Source organism: Saccopteryx leptura, chromosome 9 (assembly GCF_036850995.1).
Source record: "Saccopteryx leptura isolate mSacLep1 chromosome 9, mSacLep1_pri_phased_curated, whole genome shotgun sequence".
Lineage (NCBI taxonomy): Eukaryota > Metazoa > Chordata > Mammalia > Chiroptera > Emballonuridae > Saccopteryx > Saccopteryx leptura.
This window is the reverse complement of record NC_089511.1, coordinates 69,841,797-69,866,841: the sequence shown is the minus strand read 5'-3', so window position 1 is coordinate 69,866,841 and position 25,045 is coordinate 69,841,797. Positions and strand designations below refer to the sequence as shown.

General features: G+C 47.0%; 1 protein-coding gene across 1 annotated transcript in view; it reads right to left on the bottom strand.

Moving 5' to 3' along the window:
• STOX1 (storkhead box 1) overlaps positions 1-20,079 on the bottom strand; it is a 95,621-nt gene extending 75,542 nt beyond the window's left edge. Inside the window, exon 1 of the mRNA XM_066348414.1 lies at positions 19,714-20,079. Within this exon, the coding sequence (XP_066204511.1) occupies positions 19,714-20,020 (307 nt within the window). The 5' untranslated portion in view covers positions 20,021-20,079. The remainder of the gene's footprint in view (positions 1-19,713) is intronic.
• Positions 20,080-25,045: the final 4,966 nt, after the last annotated feature.

The window sequence follows — 25,045 nt, the reverse complement described above, 5'->3', positions numbered from 1 at the left end:
CTCTGACTCAGGCGCTAGAATGACCCTGACTGCAACAGAGCAACGCCCCAGATGGGGCAGAGCATCGCCCCCTGGTGGGCATGCCGGGTGGGTCCTGGTCGGGTGCATGTGGGAGTCTGTCTGACTGCCTCCCCATTTCCAACTTCCAGAAAAAGAAAGAAAGAAAGAGAAAGGAAGGAAGGAAGGAAGGAAGGAAGGAAGGAAGGAAGGAAGGAAGGAAGGAGGGAGGGAGGGAGGGAGGGAGGGAGGGAGGGAGGCAACTAAACTGGAAATGAAGTAAAATTATCTATTTGCAAATGACATGATCATATACATAGAGAAACTTAAATACTCAAAAAACACTATTATAACTATCAACAAATTCAGTCAAATTGCAAGATACAAAATCAACTTAGAAAAATCAGTTGCATTTCAACCTGGCCAGGTAGCTCAACTGGTTAAGAGTTTAGCCCCAATATGCCAGGGTTGTGGGTTGATGACATACAAGAATAATCAACCAATGCTGGGTGAGAAGGGTGGAGGGAGTGAACAAAAAAGAATTAGAACAATAAAAAAACAGTGAGAGAAAAAACTCATGGACATGGACAACAGTGTGGTGATTATGGGTGAGTGGTGCAGGTGGAGAAGAGTGTGGAGGGATCAATGCTGATGCATGGAGACTTGACCTAGGGTGGAACACCTAGCACGGTGTATAAAGATGTGTTGTAGAACTGTGTACCTGAAATCTGCATAATTTTGTTAACCAGTGTCATCCCAATAAATACAACTTTAAAAATTCAACCAATGAATGCATAAATAAGTGGAACAAACTTATCAATGTTTCTCTCTCTTTCCTTTCTTATCTCTCTAAAACCAATTTAAAAAATCAGTTTACTTCTATATACTAACTATAAATTAACAAGGAACTATTCAAAAAGAAATTAAGCCTGACCAGGCAGTGGTGCAGTGGATAGAGCGTCAGACTGGGATGCAGAGGACCCAAGTTCGAGACCCCCGAGGCCAGCTTGAGTGAGGGCTCATCTGGCTTGAGCAAAAAAAAAAAAAGCTCACCAGCTTGGACCCAAGATCGCTGGCTCGAGCAAGGGGTTACTTGGTCTGCTGTAGCCCCACAGTCAAGGCACATATGAGAAAGCAATCAATGAATAACTAAGAAGTTGCAACAAAAAACTGATGATTGATGCTTCTCATCTCTCTCATTCCTGTCTGTCCTTATCTATCCCTCTCTCTGTCCCTGTAAAAAAAAAAAAAAGAAAGAAAGAAATTAAGACAAAAATCCCATTTACAATAACATCAAAAAGAATAAAATCCTTAGGCATAAATTTAAGGAAATGAAAGACTTGTACACTGAAAACTATAAAATATTGATGAAAGATAAAGAAAATGAATAGACATTCTTGTGCTTGTGCTTTGTACTTTTCAAAGTGTTTTCACAAATAGTATCTCATCTGAGCCTGATGCCAACTCTGTGCCATAGAAAAGGCAGACAGAATGATCACTAAAAGACAAGGAAACCAAGGCCCCAAGAGGCCTGGATGAGAAGCTGGTCCCTCAGCTGATTAGTGACAGAGGATTAGATCTGCATAACCCCTGGGCTCTTTTGATGGTCTTACTCAGAGGACACATCACCACTTAATGAGCATGAATAGCTTCAACTGCAAGAGGTCCACAGGGGTTATACAACCCCTCAAAGGTACCGCCACTGCAGGCAACAATCTCCATGGAAGATAATACATATATATATGTAAAGCTGGAAAATACCATTGGCCATGTATCATTTAAACAGGATTATAAATATAACCACAGAGACATATGTACAGTCTACTTAATACTCTTCAGTGGCCTCAGGTTCAAACCCACACCCCTGAGTATGGCAGTCAAGGCCTGTCACAGGCCAGTCCCCCTCCAGGCCCTCCATATCATGGCCCACCTCCCACTCCATGCACTGGCTGTGCTCAGCTGTTTATGGTCCCCATGTGGACCCTGAACTGGGACACATATTCTGTCCTTCTGTTTGAAATGTACTTCTCATCAAGCTAACATCTACTCATTCTTAGAGTAAGTAACACTTCCTCCAGCAAGTCTTTTCCTGAAGTGTGTTTGTGTGTGTACACTTGGTCAGCTGTGCTTCTAATGCTCCTATAACTCTGTGTCACTTTTCACTCATCTGACCCCTAGACTGTGAGCTTCTTGAGGTCGAACAGGAGTCCTTCACCCCTCTGTATTGCAGTGCAGGACAAGGCACACAGTAAATGCTCAATGCATAACTAACAAATGTGAGAGCAAGGGAGGCCCAGAATGGTGTGGTTGCTCCAACAGTTGCAATACTTCAGATGCTTTAAAAGAGGTAACAGTATTAGACAATTAAGGTGTCTGGGCAAGATTAAGGGGAAGATGCAACTTCCCTGCTTATGGAAAATATCTTAAGCAACTTTTCTTTTTTTTTTAGATTTTATTTATTTATTTATTTATGTTTATTTATTTATTTATTTTTATTTTTGAGAGAGAGAGAGAGAAGAGAGGGGAGGAGCAGGAAGCATCAACTTCCATATGTGCCTTGACCAGGCAAGCCTGGGGTTTTGAACCTGCAACCTCAGCGTTCCAGGTCCTCTTTACCCACTGCACCACCACAGGTCAGGCCTCATGAGCAACTTCAGTGTGAGCTTCCAGCTATGCTTCCCTGGACCTCCTGACACAGGTGACTAGGAAGCTGATCCAGCCACAAGCTACTGCCAAACCAGGAGTAGAAAAGCCTCAGCCAGTCAACAGAGCCAAAGTGAGCAGTAAGCTGTTCACAGCTGAAGACCCAGAGGTCCAGAGAAGCGTGCTGCCTGACCTGAAGGCTCCCAAGAATTTAGCAACAGGGCTAGTTCCACTCTTGGCACTGGAATCCCAGTTCAGGGCTCTTTCTGCAGCACCACAATCAGAGCTAACGCACAAGATACAAAGGGCTTGGTACTGGACCAATACCAACAATCCAGGATACCCCAGGAAGAACAAGACAAAAGGACAGAGATCTTGAACGTAACCATGTGCCAGACTAGCAACAATGAGCAGTGAAGATGGGCTACGTAGAGAACAAGAACTGAGACAGGTGTTCCACTCCCTCCTCGCTGGAGATGCCATTTGTTTATTTTCCTGACTTTGTCTCTGGACAAGGCACAGGCTGAGAATTCTCAGGTACCTTTTCTTCAGAACAACCTGCAAATCAGCCATTGTATCCTCATTTGTACCATGAAGACAGCAGAGCTGAAAGGTTAAGCAACCAGCTCAAGGTCACATAGCTAACAAGTGGCAGGGTAGGCATTTGAAACCAAGTTTTCTCCACTAAACAGAGTGACTCTGGATGATCTGAAAACTTTAAACTACAACTTCAGTGTGACTCTTCAAGTCTCAGTTTTGCTGTCTGCAACTGAAAATAATTTTGCATTGGTGTTCTTCAGTAGTAATACACATGAGATTCTCAAGGATATTTCAAAGGTTCAATGCAGGGTACAATTAGAGAAGGAAGATATAACCATGTTTAAAGCCAAACAGCTTGGAGCTGACCAACAAACTTGCTGGGACAGTTACCTCTCTCTCAGTCAGCGAAGAGGAAAGAATGAAAATGTTTAAAACTCAAGAATGATGCAAAATTTGCTTTTCCTTGAAGAGCAAGAGACACCAGTGACAGGAGACTCTACTAATGGCAGGCACAGGGGCAACCAAAGAGCAGGACCTCGGGCACCCAGCAGAGGGAACAGCACGCAGACACAGCTGATGAGAGCGCCCGCTCGCTCGTTCCGAGGACAGCATGCGCTTCTGCTGGAGAGGCAGTGTGACGGCCAGCCTCCGTGTCAGCCTGGATAAGCGACAGCCTCATCTTTCAAACACTAAGCCAGGAATTGCTGCAAAGCTCTTTTATGGATGTGATTGGTAAGGCAGATAATCCTATCTAGTTTTTTCTTTCTTTCTTTCTTTTAAATGACTTTATTTATTGAGTTTTAGAGAGAGAAAGAGAAGGGGGAATGGAAGAGCAGGAAGCATCAACTCCTAGTTGTTGCTTCTTATATGTGCCTTGACCAGGCTCGCCTGTGATTTCAAACCAGTGACCGCAGAGTTCCAGGTTGATGTATTATCCTGGTCACAGGTCGGGCCATCATCTAAATTTCACTCAGTTGAAAGGCCTTAAAAGTAGAACTGAAGAAATTCCACCAACGCACAGAGGCTTTGGCTTGTGCCTGAGATTTCCAGCCTGACCTTCACGATGGCCAGACTGACTCCAGATCTCGGACTTGCCTTGCCAGCCCCACAATCACAGAGTCAACTCCTGTCATCTATCTCGCACTGGTTCTGTCTCTTTGATTAAACCCTGACTGAGAACCCAGGAAGGCAGGCCCCTTTTGGAAGGTGGGGAGAAAGAGGAAGCTTAGGGTAGAATTGGACTAGAGAGCATTGCAGTGCATGTTAAAGGCTCTGGACTTTTCCTAAAAAGCTAAAGGGAGCAGCTGACGGGATCTGAACAAATAAAGAGCAGATTAGATCTGTGTTTTAGGCCTGACCTGTGGTGGCGCAGTGGATACAACATTGACTTGCAACACTGAGGTTGCCGGTCTGAAACCCCAGGCTTGCCCAAAGCACATACAAGAAGTAACTATGAGTTGATGCTTCCCACTCCCCGTTCCCCTTGCCTTTCTCTCTTTCCTCTCTCTAAAATCAATACATAAAATCTTTAAGAAAAAAAAAAGATCTGCATTTTAGACTATCATGAGTCTGTCTACCTGCAGGATAGAGAATGAACAGGCATGCACAGGACCACACAGGAGACGGCACCCCAGAAAGGGAGGAAGCTGGAGCCATAATTCACATAGGAAATGTGAGATCTTGGGTGGACAAAAACCCAGCAGTGGAAATGAAGAGAAAGGAATAGATTTGAGAGACACTGAGGAGTTAAGCCTCATGTAACTTGGTGACCTACTGGCCTAGGGCAGGAGAAAGGGTAGAGGAATCCAAGCTGACTTTCAGGTTAATGGCTCTTTTCATCACACTGGACCTCAGTACTACATGGCAGCAACCAGAGGTGCCTTCCGTTACCCACCAGTTGCTAAACCAAAACACGGAGCCAGAGAAACTCATTAACTACCCAGATGCTACATTCAGATCACCCAGCTTGATAACAACAATATGCCTACAAGACACCCTGTTGTGAGTCCTTTGGCTCCTTCAAACTGAACCCTTCAATTGCCCCTGCATAGAATAAGGTGAAAGAGAACATCTGGCAGAACAAAGCCAGAAAAATATGGCAGGAAAGATCATGGGTGGGAAGGAGGGAGGTGAGAGCAAGGGCATGGTTAAGAGCAGATGTTTCTGTCGTTTTCTGGGCCTTGGAGTGGTTCAAAGTCCCGATGGGAATCTGATAGCCTCTCAGAGAGTGTGGGTGCTGGTGAAAAATATCAGGGGCTTTACAGCAACCCTGGGAGGACTGGTGGTAAATAGAGAGGAAGGCAAGAAACCCAAGCAACACCAGTCAAATCACAGCCTTCATTCCGTTTCCTGTCTGCAACATGGACAGAATTATTCTAGCTTAAGGAAAGGGATAATCATGCTAGAAAAAATGGGGAAGCAACCAAGATCTGTCTGGAAGAAGGAAGAGATGGAAAAGAGGAATTTGTTTTCAGTGACTGTCTAAATGATCTTGTCATGACCATCAGTGTCTCTAACAGAATAACATATTTGAAGAGGAGAAAAGACAAGAATGAAAAATTCAGTACTGGGGATTTGCTTCCTGTAATGGTAAAGGAGACCCTATTAGAGCAACCGTCTTGCCAAAAACAACTATAACTTTGGACAAAATATAAAAACCTTCACCTGAAGTTCCAGAAAATCAAAACCAGGTAGAAACTGGGGGGGGGGAGGGGGGGTCCTCTTGGAAGGAAATGGCACAGGATAAATGTCCCATTTTCTTACAGCTCTTCACCTAAAGGCATGCTCCATTAGGAGCCAGGCCAGGAGGCTAAAACTTTAATAAAAACCCACAGTCTTACTAACTTAAAGAATCTAAGGCCTGACTAGGTGGTGGCGCAGTGGATAGAGAGTCAGACTGGGATGCCGAGGACCCAGGTTCGAGACCCCGAGGTTGCCAGCTTGAGCGCGGGCTCATCTGGTTTGAGCAAAATCCCACCAGTTTGAACCCAAGGTCGCTGGCTCGAGCAAGGGGTTACTCGGTCTGCTGAAGGCCCGCGGTCAAGGCACATGTGAGAAAGCAATCAATGAACAACTAAGGTGTTGCAATGTGCAATGAAAAACTAATGACTGATGCTTCTCATCTCTCTCCTCCATTCCTGTCTGTCTGTCCTTGTCTATCCCTCTCTCTGACTCACTCTCTGTCTCTGTAAAAAAAAATAATTTTTTAAATTAAAAAAAAAGAATCTAAGGACACAGTTTGGAGTGTCTTTACAACAACAGGAAAGTGATGCTGGAAAAGACTGAGTCACAGAGATGTTCACATTTATGTCTAAAATGTGAACTACACATGCACAGGGCACAAGCAGCCTATCATATATCATAAGAGATGTCAGCTATCATTTACTGCAGGGGAGATAGAGGTCAAAGTTCTGAGTCCTGCCAAATAAATTACCTAATAAAATAAACAAAAAAGTCAACAATGTACAGGGAGCATAACAATCTAGAGTCTCTATAACACAGCACTCATAATGTCAGAGATAAAAGTCATAGTACCAGACAACCGAGAAAAAGGAAAATGTAACCTGTCCAAGGAAATGGCAGCCTCGAGACTTGACTAACTGACCCCAAGGTGACTTAGATGTTAGAATTGCAAGTATTTTTTTAAAGATTTTATTTATTGATTTTTTTTTTTTAGAGAGGGGGAAAAAAAAAGTGAGAGAAAGTGGGGGGAGGAGCAGGAAGGATCAACTCGTAGTAGTTGTTTCTGCTCTGTGCCTTCACCAGGCAAACCTGGAGTTCTGAACCAAAGACATTCCAGGTCAACACTTTATCCACTGCACCATCACAAGTCAGGCAGAATTTTAAGTATTTTAAAGAAGCTGATATAACTATACTGGAAGATAAAATAAAAAGTATGCTGGCAATATACAAACAAATTGGAAATCTCATCAGAGAAACAAATTATTTCCAGATAAGCAAATGGGATCTACCTAAAAAGAAAAATATATTTCCATACACAGGCTTGCACAGATATGTTCACAGCAGCATTATTCATAGTGGCCAAAAAGTAGAAACAACCCAAATAACTATCTACTGATAAACGGATAAGCAAAATGTGGCAGATTGACACAACATATTATTATTCTGCCCTAAAAATGGATGAAGTCCGCCTAACCAGGCAGTTCCACAAGTGGACAGAGTGTCAGCCTGGGACTGAGGACCCAGGTGCAAAACCCCGAGGTCGCCAGCTTGAGTGCGGGGTCGCTGACTTAAGCATGGATTATAGACATGACCCCATGGTCACTGGCTTGAGCCCAAAGGTCGTTGGCTTGAAGCCCAAGGTCACTAGTTTGAGCATGGGATCATAGACATGACCCCACTGGCTTGAGCTCAAAGGTGCTGGCTTGAGCTCGGGGTCACTCGGTCTGCTGTAGTTGTTCCCCAACCCCTGCTCAACTGGAGCCCCCCCCCTTCAAGGCACATATGAGAAAGCAATAATGAACAACTAAGGAGCCACAGCTATGACTTGATCTTCTCATCTTTCTCCCTTGTCTATGTCCCTGTCTGTTCCTCTCTCTCTCTCTCTCTTTCAGGGGGAAAAAAAAGGATGAAGTTCCAATACATGATACAACATGGATAAACCTTGAAAACATGCTAAGTGAAAGAGATTAGGCACAAAATAGCACATACTGTGATCCCATTTAAATAAAATATCTAGAACAGGCAAATTCATAGAGACAGAGGATAAATTAGTGGTTGACAGGGGTTGTGGAGGGAAACAGAGATTGCTAGTGTGTACAGGGTTTTCTTTTTGGGGATGATGACAACGTTACAGAATTGGATAATGGGGATAATTGCACTCTGATGACTATCCTAAAACCCACTGAAGTATGCCTATACAATCCATCCAAAAGACCACCACCGCTAATTTTGGATGGCAAAGTGGTGTCTGAGGTCAACACCACCAAAGTTCTGAGGCGTTAAAGGCAGAAAAAAGGCCCTGGCCGGTTGGCTCAGTGGTAGAGCGTCAGCCTGGCGTGCAGAAGTCCCAGGTTCAATTCCCGGCCAGGGCACACAGGAGAAGCGCCCATCTGCTTCTCCACCCCTCCCCCTCTCCTTCCTCTCTGTCTCTCTCTTCCCCTCCCGCAGCCAAGGCTCCATTGGAGCAAAGATGGCCCGGGCGCTGGGGATGGCTCCTTGGCCTCTGCCCCAGGCTCTAGAGTGGCTCTGGTCACAACAGAGCGACGCCCCGGAGGGGCAGAGCGTCGCCCCCTGGTGGGCGTGCCGGGTGGATCCCGGTCGGGCGCATGCGGGAGTCTGTCTGACTGTCTCTCCCCGTTTCCAGCTTCAGAAAAAGAGAAAAAAAAAAAAAAAAAGGCAGAAAAAGTGGGGCACCCTAGAGGGGGCAGGAGGCCAAAAAAAACATTGAGATCATTGAACATTAAAAAAAAAAGGTAGCCTGCTCCATGGTGGTGCAGTGGATAAGGAGTCGACCTGGAATGCTGAGGTCGCCAGTTCAAACACTGGGCTTGTGCAGTCAAGGCACATACAGAATGCAATACCACACGTTGATGCTTCCCACTCCCCCACAAATTAATTTTTAAAAAAGGTAAATGCCTGACTGGTGGTGGTGCAGTGCATAGAGCATTGACCTGGGCTGCAGAGATACCCAGTTCAAAACCCCAAGGTCACTGGCTTGAGTGAGGGTTCATCAGTTTGAGCATAGAGGTCACTGGCTTGAGCGAGGAATCATTGACATGATCCCAAGGCTTAAGCCCAAAGGTCACTGGCTTGAGCAAGGGGTCACTGGCTCAGCTGGAGCCCTTGATCATGGCACATATGAGAAGTAATTCATGAACTAAAATGAAGCAACTATGTGTTGATGTTTCTCATTTCTCTCTTCTCTTTTTCTCTCCCGCTCTACTTCCTGCTGTGGTCTCTCTCTAAATAAATTGAATTAAAATGAAAAAATAGTAAATGTTATGCTATGTAAATTATATCTCAATTTTTAGTAAGGTAAGGTAAAAAAAGATATTGGAAAGTGGGTAACAACACAGAACTCTGTAATATCTTTGCAATTTTTCTTTTTTTTTTATAGCGGGGGGACAGATAGGCCGGAAGGGAGAGAGATGAGAAGCATCAATTCTCCATTGTGGTACATTAGCTGTTCATTGATTCCCTTCTCATACGTGCCTTGACCAGGGGGCTCCAGCTGAGCCTGTGACCCCTTGCTCAAGCCAGCAACCCTGGACTCAAGCCAGCAACCTTGGGCTTCAAGCCAGCAACCATGGGATCATGTGTGTGATCCCATGCTCTAACTAGTGCCCCTACACTCAAGTTGATGAGCCCACACTCAAGCTGGATGAGCCTGCGCTCAAGCCAGAGACCTCGGGGTTCCGAACCTGAGTTCTCAGCATCCCAGACCAATGCTCTATCCTGGTCAGGCTCTTTGCAATTTTTCTGTAAAATTATTCCAAAATACAAAATTTATTTTTAAATAATACCATTGATAATAGCATCTAAAACATTAAGTTCTTAGGAACATAAAAAAGTTTTTTTGAGAGTGAGGGACAGATACACAGGAAGGGAGAGATGAGAAGCGCCAATTCTTCGTTGCAGCACCTTAGTTGTTCATTGATTGCTTTCTCATATGTGCCTTGACCGGGGGTGGGGAGGTTACAGCAGACCAAATGACCCCTTGATCAAGCCAGCAACCTTGGGCTTCAAGCCAGTGACCATGGGGTCATGTCTATGATCCCACACTCAAGCCAGTGACCCTTCGCTCACGCTGGTGAGCCCGTGCTCAAGCCAGATGAGCCTGCACTCAAGCCAGATGAGCCCATGCTCAAGCCAGTGACCTCAGAGTTTCGAACCTGGGTCCTCCACATCCCAGTCTGATGCTCTATCCACTGCGTCACCACCTAGTCAGGCCTTAGGAACATAAATTTAAGTAAAGATATTCAAGACCTGTACACTAAAAAGTACACTAAGGAAATTCAAATAGAAAGATATATCATATTCCTGAAATACTAAGTTGTCAATTCTCCCCAAATTAGGGTGACCAATTCTCCCAGTTTGTCTGGGACTAAGAGGCTTCCAAGATGACAAGGCTTTCATTTCTAAAACCAGGGCAATCTCAGGCAAACCAGGATGAGTTTCTCACCTAACTTCAAATGGATCTAGTTTCACCACAATCCCTATCAAAATCCCAGCTGGATTTTTTGTTGTTGTTGTTAAGAAACTGACTAGCTGGCCTGACCTGTGGTGGCGCAGTGGATAAAGCATCAACCTGGAATGCTGAGGTTGCCGGTTAGGAACCCTGGGCTTGCCTGGTCAAGGCATATATGAGAGTTGATGCTTCCTGTTCCTCTCTCTCTTTCTCTCCTCTCTAAAATGAATAAAGTCTTAAAAAAAAAAAAAAAGAAACTGACAAACTGATTCTAAAAATATATATGGAAAAACAAAGAACCTAGAGTAACTTAAACAATTTTTAGTTAGAACAAAGTTGGAAGACTCATAATATCTGATTTCAAGTCTTACTATAAAGTACAGTAAGACAGTATAAGGCATGACCAATTGGATCAGTGGATAGAGCGCTGGCCCAGCTTATGGATATTCCAGGTTCAATTCCAGGTCAGGGCACACAAGAGAAGCAATTATCTGCCTCTCTCCCTGTCCCTCTCCCCCTTCTCTCCCTCTTCTCCTCTCACAGCCAGTGGCCTGATTGATTTGAGTGACAGCCCTGGGCACTGAGGACAGCTTGACTGGTCCCAGTACCTCAGGCTCAGGTACTAAAAATAGCTTGGTTGATTCAAGCAACGGCACCAAACAGGGTTGCTGGGTGGATCCCCGTCAGTGCGCATACTGGAGTCTGTCTATCTCCCCTCCTCTCACTTAAAAAAAAAAAAAGACAGTGTGATATTGGTGCAAGAACAGGCTCAAGCCTGACAAGGCAGTGGTGCAGTGGATACAGTGTCAACCTGGAAAACTCCAAGATCACCAGCTTGAATGTGGGCTCATCCAGCTTGAGCATGGGCTCACCAGCTTGAACACAGGGTTGCTGGCTTGAGCATGAGATCATAGACATGACCCCATGGTCACTGCTCAAAGCCCAAAGGTCGCTAGCTTGAGGCCAAGCTCACTGGCTTGAGCAAGGAGTCACTGGCTTGGCTGGAGCCCCCCAGTCAAGGCACATATGAGAAAGCAATCAATGAATAACTAAAGTACCACTACTATCAGTTGATGCTTCTCATCTCTCTCCTTTCCTGTCTGTCTGTACTTGTCTGCCGCTCTCTCTCAAAAGAAATAAAATAAAAAATAATAAGGACTCAAGATCAATGAAAATAGACCCTGACATAATCAATTAATTTTCAACAAAGTTGCAAAGGCAATTCAGTGAGAAAGGCTAGTCTTTTCAAAAAGCTGTCCTTAAACAATTAGATACACATATGCAAAAAAAAAAAAAAAGAAAGAGCCTCAACCTTAGGCCTCATATCTTTCACCAACATTATCTCAAAATGGATCACAGACTTACATGTAAAACCATAAAAACTTGCAGAAAAAAATACAAGAGAAAATCACTGGGTTAGGTAAAGTTTATTTCTTTTTTAAAAAATACTTATTAATTTTAGAAAGGAAGGGAGAAACATCAATTTGTTGTTCCACTTATTTATGCATTGATTGATTGATTGATTTTGTTTTTATTTTTTAATTTAGGGCCTAGAATGGAAAAGTAACAGAAGAGAGTCTAGCTGGGCTGCTTTGGCTCTCTAGAAATGATATAGGAAAGAAATAAGCCTACATTGGGAAGTCAGAGAAAAGGGGAGCTTTGAGACAGATTCAGAAGGGGTTAGCCCGGGAGGAGCTGCCACTGTGCATTGCTCCCCTGGTTGTAAGTCTGTGGAAACCCTTAGAGTTTAGAAGGTGCATATCTGTGAGGGAAGGGGAGGGGGAGGGGGAAGGGGAAGGCACAAGTGTATTCCTGAGAGGGAGAGTGTTCTTACTGGTTGATTCTTGTATGTGCCCTACTGGGATCAAACCTGCAACTTTGGCTTATCAGACGATGCTCTAATGAACTGAGCTACCTGGCCAAGGCCCTTAAAGACATATTTTAAGAGCCACAGGCATTCTTATTCAATGAGAAAAGATTAAAAACCATAATGGGGATGAAAGAATAGATAGCCTGACCAGGCGGTGGCACAGTGGATAGAGCATCGGACTGGGACTCACAGGACCAAGGTTTGAAACTCCGAGGTTGCCAGCTTGAGCGCGGGCTCATCTGCTCTGAGCAAGGCTAACCAGCTTGAGGCCAAGGTCACTGGCATGAGCAAAGGGTCACTCACTCTGCTGTAGCTCCCTGGTCAAGGCACATATGAGAAAGTAATCAATGAACAACTAAGGTGCCACAATGACGAGTTGATGCTTCTCATCTCTCTCCCTTCCTGTCTGTCTGTCCCTATCTGTCCCTCTCTGTCTCGCTCTCTCTGTTACAAAAGAAACAAAAAAGAGTAGATATCTCAGCTATAAATTTCAGGAGAAGGGAACAAACTTGTTTGGCTGAGTGGCTTTCCCTCCTTTATTCCAGTGTAGGAAAAACAGCTGTGTTAGGCTTGCTTGTTTGCATTTCACATAATTAGTGCATGCATGTGACAGAGCCACGTGTGTATAGCCTGTGTAAGGCTACAGGTGCTTGCCCTCAGGGCAGATCACAGATTGCTTGCCTGCCACTGTGAGGGGCCGTTTGCCATTTGTTCACCTGGGGCCATGAAAAGCGGTTTTCCTCTTTTTGCTTGTCAGCTGTTGTGAGACTATATTAAATGGAATGGCCCGACACTTTCGAGCTCCACAGTTCCTTTACCATCTGCCCAAATCCAACGTGAACCTGCTGGCCACGGCCACGGCATTATCACTGGCGTTAACGTGCAGGGTTCTGATCAGATCAGTATGGAGCTGCCAACAGCCTTGAAGGGGAGGACAGAGGAGTCGCCATTGTTCTCCAGCATATGATTCCCTGTGTCTATCCTGTTGGGGGCGTGGGCTGGGTGTTTCTACAGCCCTTCGAGAAGAAACCGAAAGCTCTGTGACAGAGGGTGCGAGGTCATAAGCTCCAGGATGAGCTGCAGACTGAGTGCCAACAACGACGTGAGCTGGAACACTCACTGGAAAAAGAGTTGCAAATTCGAGAACTCCAATTCAGGCTACAGGCTGAGAACCAATGCCGGCCTGAACTGGAATGAGTGCTAGAGGAGGAGGCCGACCACTTTTGAGAGCTCCAGTGTGAAATGCAGGCTGAACACCACAGCGCCTGGAATTGGAATGGTCACTTAAAAAGGAAATACCAGTCCGAGAGCTGCAGTTTGCCCCAGAAGCAGAACGCTGGCAGCGACAGTTGTTAGGGAAACAGCTGTGGGTTCAAGAGCTCGAGCTTCAGCTACAGGTCTAGAGCCAGCAGCGGCAAGAGCTGAAGCAGTTGCTGAAGAAGGAGCAGCATTCGTGTCAGCCAAGGGGCTGAGTCAGCGATAGCAGGTGTTTCTAACTGCTCCTGTTCTGAGGAGCCGGGGTTTGGGCTAAAACTGCCGTCCACAGACTCAGAGCCCAGCTAGTGGTCACCCAAAAGGTAAAAAGCCAGCAACCTAGAGTGCCTCAGGGGCAGGCACAGCCCACTCCTCAAGTAGTTGAGCACTCTGTGGTCTGGCCCTACACCCAGACAGAGCTGATGAAGTTAGGGGAGAAATTCAGGCAGAAACCCACCAAGTTCCTAGCAGCCTGGTTGCTGTGGTTGTGGGACATAGTAGTAGATGGCATCACACTCTCTGGAACAGGGATGGAAAAATTAGCCACCATTACTACACACACCTCCTTGAGGTATTGTCTTCAGAACTGCCCATGAAACCATCACCTATTAGAATGGGTGATGGCTGCCATTCATATGACCCGGTGGGATGCTGGAGACTTGCCAGGCACAGTGAGTCAGTGGCAGACATACACTGAGCTGCAGCAGATCCTCCAGGAACTGAGTATGAGAAATGCTGCTTTCAACCTGAGGTCCTGTGGGCCTGATGAAGTATTTACTTTTTTTTTTTTTTTTTGTATTTTTCTGAAGCTGGAAACGGGGAGGCAGTCAGACAGACTCCCGCATGTGCCCAACCAGGATCCACCCGGCATGACCACCAGGGGGCGATGCTCTGCCCATCTAGGCGTTGCTGTTACAATCAGAGCGATTCTAGCACCTGAGGCAGAGACCATATAGCCATCCTTAGCACCCAGGCCGACTTTGCTCCAATGGAGCCTTGGCTGCAGGAAGGGAAGAGAGAGACAGAGAGGAAGGAGAGGGGGAGGGGTGGAGAAGCAGATGGGCACTTATCCTGTGTGCCCTGGCCGGGAATTGAACCCTGGACTCCCACATGCCAGGCCGACGCTCTACCACTGAGCCAAACAGCCAGGGCCCTGATGAAGTATGGCAGGGATGAAGGACTTATTCTCTGTAGTGCCTTGTCAGCACTTTTTGGTTCACTAGTGGCTATCTTGAGCTCCTATGTGGAGCAGCCCATCAACACTGTTAGAGAGACAGTGGCAGATTTGGGGCAGGTGGAGGCAGCACAGAACCATAAGGCTGTGCAGGCTCCTGCCTGTGCTGCCTCCCCCAGTGACTAAAAATAAAAACAGGCCTGTAAAGGTTACCTGAACACAGATGTGGGCAGATCTGATTGCAGCTGGGGCAGATATGGAGACATTAGATGGTAGGTCTAATAGAGTCCTGTTAGAGCTTTGGCAGCAGCTTAAGCCAGAACAGAGGTTCCAGCTGCTGAAAAAGCGGGGGAAGCAGGCAGCCCCTGGAGCTACCAAGAAAATGGCTGGCATTTGCACAGCACAGTTGCAGCAGCTAAAAGAATTGTCAAGGCAGCACAGGCCTTGAGCTTGCTAAGGGGTTTGGAGGGGTTTGTGCCAACAGACAAAGCGCTTATGGAAAGGCGCTGAGGTTTGTTATCAAAGAGCTGTATGGCTAGTTGCCTGTAATGAACCTTCACCTTTGGTGATTTACACAGACAGCTGAGCTATCTATAATGTAAAGGACTCTTGAAGCAGGGACTGCGTCAAGAGGAGGACACCAGCTTCCTTGCTGAATGGACATACCACTTGTGGACAGTACTACAAGAGACCCTGATGAGGGTACTGCAGCACCTATGGAGGGAAACTACTCTCATCCAGTTGCAGACGCACCAAGGACACTTTCCTCAATGGACATGGCCCTGGATTGTACAAACCCCCCCCCCACGATGGGTGGCCTTGTTGGCACTGCGGGGTGGGGGGTCTGGAGGTGGGCCTCCAGTTAACTCCCTGGGCAGAGTGCTTGGGGAGACATTGTGAAGGGCACCTTTGTAATTATTGTCATATAGCTTGTGCTTCTGTAATTCTGTTGCTGTAGTCTGTACTATTTCTGTGACGTAATGTACCTCACTCCTTGCACAGGGACCATCACAGAAGATACCTGTTGCTCAGATTGTGAGGTGAACAACCCTAAAGGGATGGAATGTAAGGAAAACAGCTGTGTTAGGCTGGATAGCTTGCACTCTGCACAATTAGTGCGTGAGCATGTGGTAGAGCCACATGTATATAGCCGATGTAAGGCTACGGGTGCTTGCCCTCAGGGTGGACTGGGGATGGCTTACCCGTCACTGTGAGAGGTTGTTTTGCTGTTCGTTTGCCTGCTGCTATGAAAAGCAGTTTTCCTCTGCCTGTTTGCTCGTCCACTGTTGCAAAAATCTATTAAACGGGAATGGCCCAATGCTTTCCAGTTCCACAGTTCCTCTACCGTCTGCCTGAATCCAATGTGAACCTGCCTGGCCACAGCTACTGGCATTATACCCAGGAAGCCATCATTAATCTTTTACCTACCTAGTAGGTGTGGACCCAGAGTAACAATTGATTCACCCAAATACAGGTGTCCTCCACCCTACCACCTGCAGTGGCTCAACTAGGTAAACAGATGTGTCTCCCTCCAGCTTCCAGAGCTTACCCTTCCATTTGCTAATGTCATTTGCTAATTTAAAAGAAAGAAATGAAAAACAAAATGAGGGCTACAGCACAAAAAAAGAGTTAGCTACAAGTTATGCCAGACAGCCAAAGCTGTACACCTGCAACTAATATAAAATAATATTGAATGTCAACTGTAATTGGAAAAAAAAAATCCTATGTCCCTCTGTTTAGGGAAATGCTCTCAACCTGGGAAATATTTTCCTCATCAGAGGGAAGCTGAGGTAGAGACAGTTAAGAGGGAAAGAAAAGGCATAAAACATGGAGAAAACAAACTCCTGCAGGCCTTAAATTCAGGTCTGCGGCTGTCTGCTTGGCCAAAGCACGCAATTATCCCATCTTATGTGGCCCCAGAAGCCCCAGGTCCAGAGAAGCCCAGGAAAAAGGACCCATGGGAGGGAGCACAGTAGATTTAAAATAAAGATCATGGCCATACCTCTTTCCCTGCAAGCATTTTGTCTCAGCTGGCTAGTAATAGTCCCTATGCCCAAATACTTTTATGTAGAAGTAAGCCTTAAAAAGAAACAAAACAAGGTCTGGCCAGTTGGCTCAGTGGTAGAGCGTCGGCCTGGCGTGCAGGAGTCCCGGGTTCGATTCCCGGCCAGGGCACACAGGAGAAGCGCCCATCTGCTTCTCCACCCCTCCCCCTCTCCTTCCTCTCTGTCTCTCTCTTCCCCTCCCACAGCCGAGGCTCCATTGGAGCAAAGTTGGCCCGGGCGCTGAGGATGGCTCTGTGGCCTCTGCCTCAGGTGCTAGAATGGCTCTGGATGCAGCAGAGCGAGGCCCCAGATGGGCAGAGCACCGCCCCCTGGTGGGCATGCCAGGTGGATCCCGGTCGGGCGCATGCGGGAGTCTGTCTGACTGCCTCCCTGTTTCCAATTTCAGAAAAATACCAAAAAAAAAAAAAAGAAAAAGAAAAAAAAAAGAAACAAAAAACCTACAGCAAAGAGACCAAATTGCTCTAACCAAATCAAACCTCTGTGTGTTTTTCTAATATTCTGCTGATTCCCCAAAAGTAACAAGAATGGTGCCAAACCTGCTGCAACAGTGCACAACTGCTCTTCTCTTACCTCCCTGGAAGCCCATTTTAGCTTCTGGAAGCCAGTGCTGCCGGACTCTGGAAAGTAAGCAGACTGAAACTCCCAATTCCTTTGGAGCAAAGAAGCTCCTCCTGCCTTCAACACCTTCTGGGACTCTGAGATGGCCCAGAGCTGCCTTGATACATTCTCTCCACTGACCTGACCCAAAGACCCCAAGTTAGACTAGTAATTAGCCATTCTATTCAAAACAACCTCCCACCATGTGTGAATCCACTCACCTGTATCAAATATCTTTCCCCATTTTGTTCCTTAAAATGTCCCAATAGGTGGTTCTGTACAAATTACAGCTAAATGTCTTAATTCTTATCAGGACTCTGTTAAAAACCTCAAAATCATTTCTGCCAAGAGACGCAAGCCAGAGGTGATGACCCAGCATCAAGACCACTATATATTACACACTCCATAGAAGACAGTGTCTGCCTGACCAGGTGGTGGTGCAGTGGATAGAGCATCGGACTGGGATGCAGAGGACCCAGGATCGAGACCCCGAGGTCGCCAGCTTGAGCGCGGGCTCATCTGGTTTAAGCAAAAGCTCATCAGCTTGGACCCAAGGTTGCTGGCTCGAGCAAGGAGTTACTCAGTCTGCTGAAGGCCCGCGGTCAAGGCACATATGAGAAAGCAATCAATGAACAACTAAGGTGTCTCAATGAGCAACAAAAAACTAATGATTGATGCTTCTCATCTCTCTGTTCCTGTCTGTCTGTCCCTGTCTACCCCTCTCTCTGACTCCCTCTCTGTATCTGTAAAAAAAAAGAATACAGTGTCCACTGCAGCCTGAGTTATGCAATGAGGCAGCATTACTTAGTGGGTAGAGAATCGGAGCACCTGGTGATGTGTTTTCCACTTTGTCCACTGCATCTTTCAGATGGCAGTAAACAGGGCCACCAGGAACCAGCATTCACCACTGCCCACTGGACCCCAGGGAGTGGCATTATGGCTGTCTCTGGTTTAGCACAAGCCCTCTCTTATTTCACTCTCAGGTCTAGACCCCAACTCTACCCACCCCCTTTCTGCAATACACTCTATGCTCACCCTTCAAAAGGGGTTGGGGGAACCAGAGAATGCAACCGCTAATTCAAACCAGAAAAACCGAGGACACAGAACTGAAAAGAGTTTTTCATCCAGCCTGTCTAAAAAACCCCTTCCCCTGTGAGAATTTGGCTTTCAGAGCCAAATACCTATTTTCTTCACTCACTTCTGCAAGTAAAAGGAGATGAAATGCATGTATGTGGCTTAGCAAATGTGCTCATTTTTGCTCTTAAGGGAAGAAAAAGAGTGTGGGGTGTGGAGTAAGAGACAGAATGGTAATGCACATAGATGACAAGCCAAGATTTAAACTCACTGACCTGGGATGTAGAGACATCATCTCTGAGCAGGTGATGCACAACATCAAGTGTCTCTTGCTATCCCCTGTCCCTTTACCCTTGCAGACTAAAACAAATGTTTTTTATTTGCTGCTCCTCAGAGGAGGAGGATTTATAGACTGAGACAGAGCGGGAATCTTTGGTAGGAGTCAAAATTCAGGGCTGGAACAACTGGTGACTTGTCAACAGCACACCAGCAAATCTTCATCACAACCCAGGTAAATGCAGACAGACAGAACCAGGCTGTTAGAGGGAGCTGACAGCAGCCTGAGTTCAGTGGCCCGTGTCAGAGAACACTCACTCAGTGGTGCAGTGGTTTAGTTTCTCAAATGAGAAGCTATTTTTCACAGGCAAAAAGCTGCTGTCTGCCTTAAAACAAATGGGCTCTCTGAAAAGGCTGGGAAGGAGGAATTCTATTTAGGCGATGGGATGTCACTTCTTTTACCCAAGCAGTTAACGACCCCAAACCTTCCACTAGGCCCTGATCCAGACCACCACACCACCCAATACAGCAGTGCATGAAGACCACAGACTTTGCTCCAAGTCAATAATTTAAAAAGAAGAAAAAAAAAGCAGCAGCCAGTTCAGAATTAGTAGATTCCGGCCAACCCCCAGAGCTCCCTTTCTAAGCGCCCCCATGGGCAGAGACAGAGGCCCCTATCTCCTGACCGAACCTCTGGCTCCCCCAGCACAAAGCCTTTCTCCCCAAAGCATCACTTTTCTAAGTAGAAAGTTCTTTGGGCTAAGAACCTGTGCGCCCCACTGGCTGAAAGATTTGAGCAATGGAGGCCTCCCGGAGTGGACCCAGGGCAGCAGCCAGGCATATCTTGGGGGCCGGGGCGTCAGTGTCCCAGACAGAGGGAGTTCCTTGGCAGGGCAGCCCTCCTCCAGCCCCGCGTCCTGTTTGCTGAACCGCTCATCCCCTCAAGCTCCCGCTCCCTCAGAGTTGAGGCACGCGTGCACGCGCCAGGGAAACCGGGGCTCGGTGTCCACGGCTCGCGCGGAGAACCCCTTCTCTCCCGTCCCCTCCCCTGTCGGGCGGGCCCCGCACTCACCCACCGCCCTGATGCGGAAGCCGCGGGGCGGGCGCAGCGCCCGGCGGCCCCAGGCGTCGCGCAGCACCTGCAGGCAGGCGGGAGGCGCGTGCACCAGCAGCACGCCCCGGCGCAGCCAGCCCTGGAAGGTCAGCCGCGAGGCGGCGCGCGCCAGCCGCGAGTTCCAGAAGCAGCGTGCGTTGGCGCGGCGAAAGGCGCGGAATACCGCGCGCCCGCCGGGCTCCTCCGCGACCCCCGCCTTCGCCGCTTCCAACCTGCAGAGCACCAGTGCCAGCGAACCCGGCGCCAGCTGCACGGGCCGGGCCATGCTGCGCTGGCGGCCGTGGCCCGCAGCCTAGCGCATCGGCGGGCGCGGTGAGCGCGCAACCCTGGCGGCCGAGGCACCGCACGCCAGCGGGAGGGATCGGCTTACTGCGCGAGGCGCCGGCCGGCCGCTGAACCGGACTCTAGGGGGCGGGGTCAGCTGTGCTCCGCCGGGTCGGGGGAGGGGCGGGAAGGGCGGGCACCTGGTGGGCCGCTGCTTTCACCCGGGAGGCGCCCAACAAGGGTTTCCAAGTGCCCGGTTACTAAGTCACTCTCCACGCCCAGCCGGGGATTTGCCCTCCCCGCCCTGCCCAGGTGACCCCCAGCTCCTTGGCAACCTGGAGCTCTCCTTGCTCCTTTGGGTCGCACCGGGGCTTTTCCTAGCCCTAGGGGAGCCCCACAGCCTGCAGACAGCCGAGCCACCTCCCACCGTGCTGGTAGGCAGCCAGGGCTCCCTCAACGTGGCCAGGCCGGATCTGTGGTGGCACAGTGGATAAAGCATCAACCTGGAATGCTGAGGTAGTGGGTTGGAAACCCAGGGCTTCCCTGGTCAAGGCACATATGGGAGTTGATGCTTCCTGCTCTCCCCCCCCCCCTTATGTCTCCCGCCTCCCCTCTAAAATGAATTAAAAAAAGAAAAAAGCCTTCAAGACTAGGGTGGCCGCCGTCTTCCTGACTTTGTAGTCGCTCCCAGTGAGAGAGGCCACGAGGGACACACAGCCTATAGGTGTCAACCCCGCTGGCACCAGGAGTCAGGAACCCAGGTTTGAGTTTAGGCACTTTCCTTACCTCTCTCTCTCTGAGCCTCAGCATACTGTCCTGTAAATTGACGAGTTGAGGGACTCTAGTCTAAGGACCTTTTCATCCCTGACTTTCTGAGGCGCTAGGATCTGGTCCCGCCCCTGAGGACATGAAAGTGATAAGGAAAGTAAAGCGTTCCAGAGGTGTCACCATAGTTGGGGAGGCGTAGTGATAAAATAGTGGGATTCAGCCCAGGGTTGGATCTGTGGATAGGAAAAGATTGAGACACCGACTTCGCCCAAGAGTGAAGGGAGAGGGAATTGGTTGTCTGCCACAACACTGTAGCCAGTGTCTCAGAGCAATGAGGGACAATTCAAATACTAAGGGGCAGAGGCACTGGGAGATGGCTCCCTGAGGAAGGAATGAAAGGAGAGAAAGGACATTACTTCTACTAGAAATAGGCAGTAGAGAGAAAACAAAAGGGCTTGGTAAGACCGGCCCCTTGTTCTGACTCCCCACTTCTTCACTTCACCCATTATCAATAACAACTATAGTAATCTGAGATAATCTATACCCTGTCCCTAGTAAATCATTATCACAATGAAAGATAGATGATGTTATTAAATAACAAACACTAACATTTATTGAACACTATATACTGGAGCATTAATGTCACAACTCTATGTTAACTACTATTAGCGTCTGTGTTTTATAGATGAGAAACTGCAGCTTGGTTATTGGTTAGATTAATATGTGTTTCCCAGTCACGCAGATAGTAAGAAATGGAGTCAGACAACTGCCAAGTCAGGGTTTCCTGTGACAAATAAATATGACAAAATTTTCAGTTCGAATAAGTTGAGACAACACCCTCACATCTGAATTCTGACTCTAAGATGGATGGATCAATACAGCAGAAAGCACAAAGGAACTAAACTCCTATATCTGTATAATCTCCACAGGGAGAGCAAAGCTCTCCTCAGAGTTGTCTCATCCTGGGGAACTAAGACTTTGAATTCCATAGAGCTAGCATCCAGTAAAGTGTCTTTTCTGTGATAATAACAATGATCCCTATCTACTCTCAGCTTACTCTGTGCGTAGAACTGTAAAAGGCTTTTGCATATGTGATCTAATTTTATTCTCAGTATTAACCCTCTGAAAGGGGTAATATTATTAAACCCCATCTTCCACAAGAAAAACAAAAGTTTAGAAAGTTGAGGACAAAGCTAATAGGTGGTGAAGCAGAGATTCCCAATGCCTCCTTGCCCGTACACCTGGCTAGAGGGGGGAAGCCGGAAGAACATCATTCTGACTCTCTGGACCTGTATCCTGGTGTGAAAAATTGTCCTGAGCTTGATTATCTCTCCCAGGAATTTGAACTGGAAATACATAGTGACAATTAGGCCCTCATTTGCAGGGTCTGTATCTGCCAAGGATACCCCAGGGCAGACCCAGTTATGAAGTTTCATGGCTTGAAATTATTAAATAGAACTGTCTTAAATTGTGGAAACTTTCATTCAGACGTACAACATTTCCCTTATTTTATTTAAGTTAGTCCAGTTAACAAAAAGGGGGAAAGAATATAAGGAGAAAAAATTTTAACTGTACAACCAACTATGTATCCACTCATTTTTCCAAAGGATCAGGTACCCACCTCCCCAAAATTTTTATACTCCTACAGAATGAAACCTGTCTTAAACATTAACAGGAAAACTATAGGCCTCCAACCTGAATGACCTGTATTACACAGCAAAACTAAAGAAACAGACTTCTAAAGGGCATTCCATCTCTGTGGTCCCTGAGACCAGACTCTGAAGCATTCATTCTCCACTCGAGGCACAGAGTAGTCAAACTAAACTAAAGAGTCTCAGGGTAGAGAGATTTTTACAATTTTACATTTTCAATGGACTCTATGCATGAGAAAGGACAAAGTAATTCTAACACTTTATACAAATCCTAAGTGAATGCTAGGCAGTCAATAAAAACATTGACAGAACCCTGGTCGGTTGGCTCAGTGGTACAGTGTAGGCTGGGCATGTGGCTGTCCCAGTTTGATTCACGGTCAGGGCACACAGGAGAAATGACCATCTGCTTCTCCACCCATCCCCAGTGGTGGGATTCAGTCAGTTTGCACCAGTTCGGCAGAACCAATACCTAATTTTTTGTTGAGTTCAGCAAACCATTGGTTAAAATGGCACTTGTAATCAGAGTTCTCTAAGGCAGTGGTCCCCAACCCCCGGGCCGTGGACCGGTACTGTTCTGTGGGCGATTTGGTACCAGTCCACAGAGAAAGAATAAATAGTTTACATTATTTCCGTTTTATTTATATTTAAGTCTGAACGATGTTTTATTTTTTAAAAATGACCAGATTCCCTCTGTTACATCCGTCTAAGACTCACTCTTGATGCTTGTCTCGGTCACGTGATACATTTATCCGTCCCACCCTAAAGGCCAGTCCGTGAAAATATTTTTGGACAATAAACCAGTCTGTGGCCCAGGAAAGGTTGGGGACCACTGCTCTAAGGTGGGCGCCTGGGCAGCTGCCCAATGTGAAAATCACAAATTCACATAGGAGAATGGGATCCTAGGCCTTCAATGAAAAGATGGTTAAGAGTAAATCACACAGCTGATGATGCTCAAATAAAAGCAAAGAAAATTGCAAGGGAGGAAGCCAATCAAGAAGCTATATGGGACCTTGCTGGATGGCTCAGTTGGTTAGAGTGTGAAAAGGTGAACAGGTTGCCGGTTTGTGCCTAGCCAGGGCACAGAAAGGAACAAACTGATGTTCTATCTCTCTCTCTCCCCCTTTCTCTCTCTCTAAAAATAAATAAATAAATAAAGTTTTTTAAAAAGAAGCATATGGAAATATCTTAAATTACACTTTTATTGCTTTTTGTCAGATATTATTTTATTAATACTTTAAAACATCTAGTTTTGTGTACCTCTTTTATTCTTATTTAAGTATTAAATGCCTGAAATATACTGACCAGGCGGTGGTGCAGTGGGTAAAGTGTCGGACTGGGAAGGCCCTGGCCGGTTGGCTCAGCGGTAGAGCGTCGGCCTAGTGTGCGGAGGACCCAGGTTCGATTCCCAGCCAGGGCACACAGGAGAAACGCCCATTTGCTTCTCCACCCCTCCGCCGCACTTTCCTCTCTGTCTCTCTCTTCCCCTCCCGCAGCCGAGGCTCCATTGGAGCAAAGATGGCCCGGGCGCTGGGGATGGCTCTGTGGCCTCTGCCTCAGGCGCTAGCGTGGCTCTGGTCGCAACATGGCGACGCCCAGGATGGGCAGAGCATCGCCCCCCTGGTGGGCAGAGCTTCGCCCCTGGTGGGCGTGCCGGGTGGATCCGGTCGGGCGCATGCGGGAGTCTGTCTGACTGTCTCTCCTTGTTTCCAGCTTCAGAAAAATGAAAGAAAAAAAAAAGTGTCGGACTGGGAAGCGGAAGACCCAGGTTCGAGACCCCGAGGTCGCCAGCTTGAGCGCGGGCTCATTTGGTTTGAGCAAAAGCTCACCAGCTTGGACCCAAGGTCACTGGCTCAAGCAAGGGGTTACTCGGTCTGCTGAAGGCCTGTGGTCAAGGCACATATGAGAAAGCAATCAATGAACAACTAAGGTATTGCAACGCACAACAAAAAACTAATGATTGATGCTTCTCATCTCTCCGTTCCTATCTGTCTGCCCCTGTCTATTCCTCTCTCTGATTCTCTCTGTCTCTGTAAAAGGAAAAATAATAAAATTTAAAAAAAAAAATAAATAAAAATAAATGCCTGAAATAATAAACTACTTTTCGGTATATTGGTTTTTTTTATTGTTTTTGGGTTGTTGTTTTTTTAATCTTTACTTATTGAATTTTACAGAGAGAGGAGAGATGGGTAGGAGAGCGAGAAGTATCAACTTATAGCTGCTTCACTTTAGTTGTTCACTGATTGTCGTATGTACCTTGACAAGGCAAGCCCAAGGATTTGAACTGGCAACCTCAGCATTCCAGGTCGACTCTTTATCCACTACACCAGCACAGGCCAGGCTATATTGTTTTTTATACTTAAAACAGTCATTAGGCCTGAGCAGTGGATAGAGCATTGAACTGGGACATGGAAGACCCAGGTTTGAAACCCCGAGGTTGCCAGCTTGAATGTGGGCTCACCAGCTTGAGCATGGGGGTCGATGGCTTGAGCGTGGGATCATAGACATGACCCCTTGGTCGCTAGCTTGAGTCCAAAGGTCACTTGCTTGAAGCCCATAGTCTCTGGCTTGAACCCAAAGGTCACTTGCTTGAAGCCCATAGTCTCTGA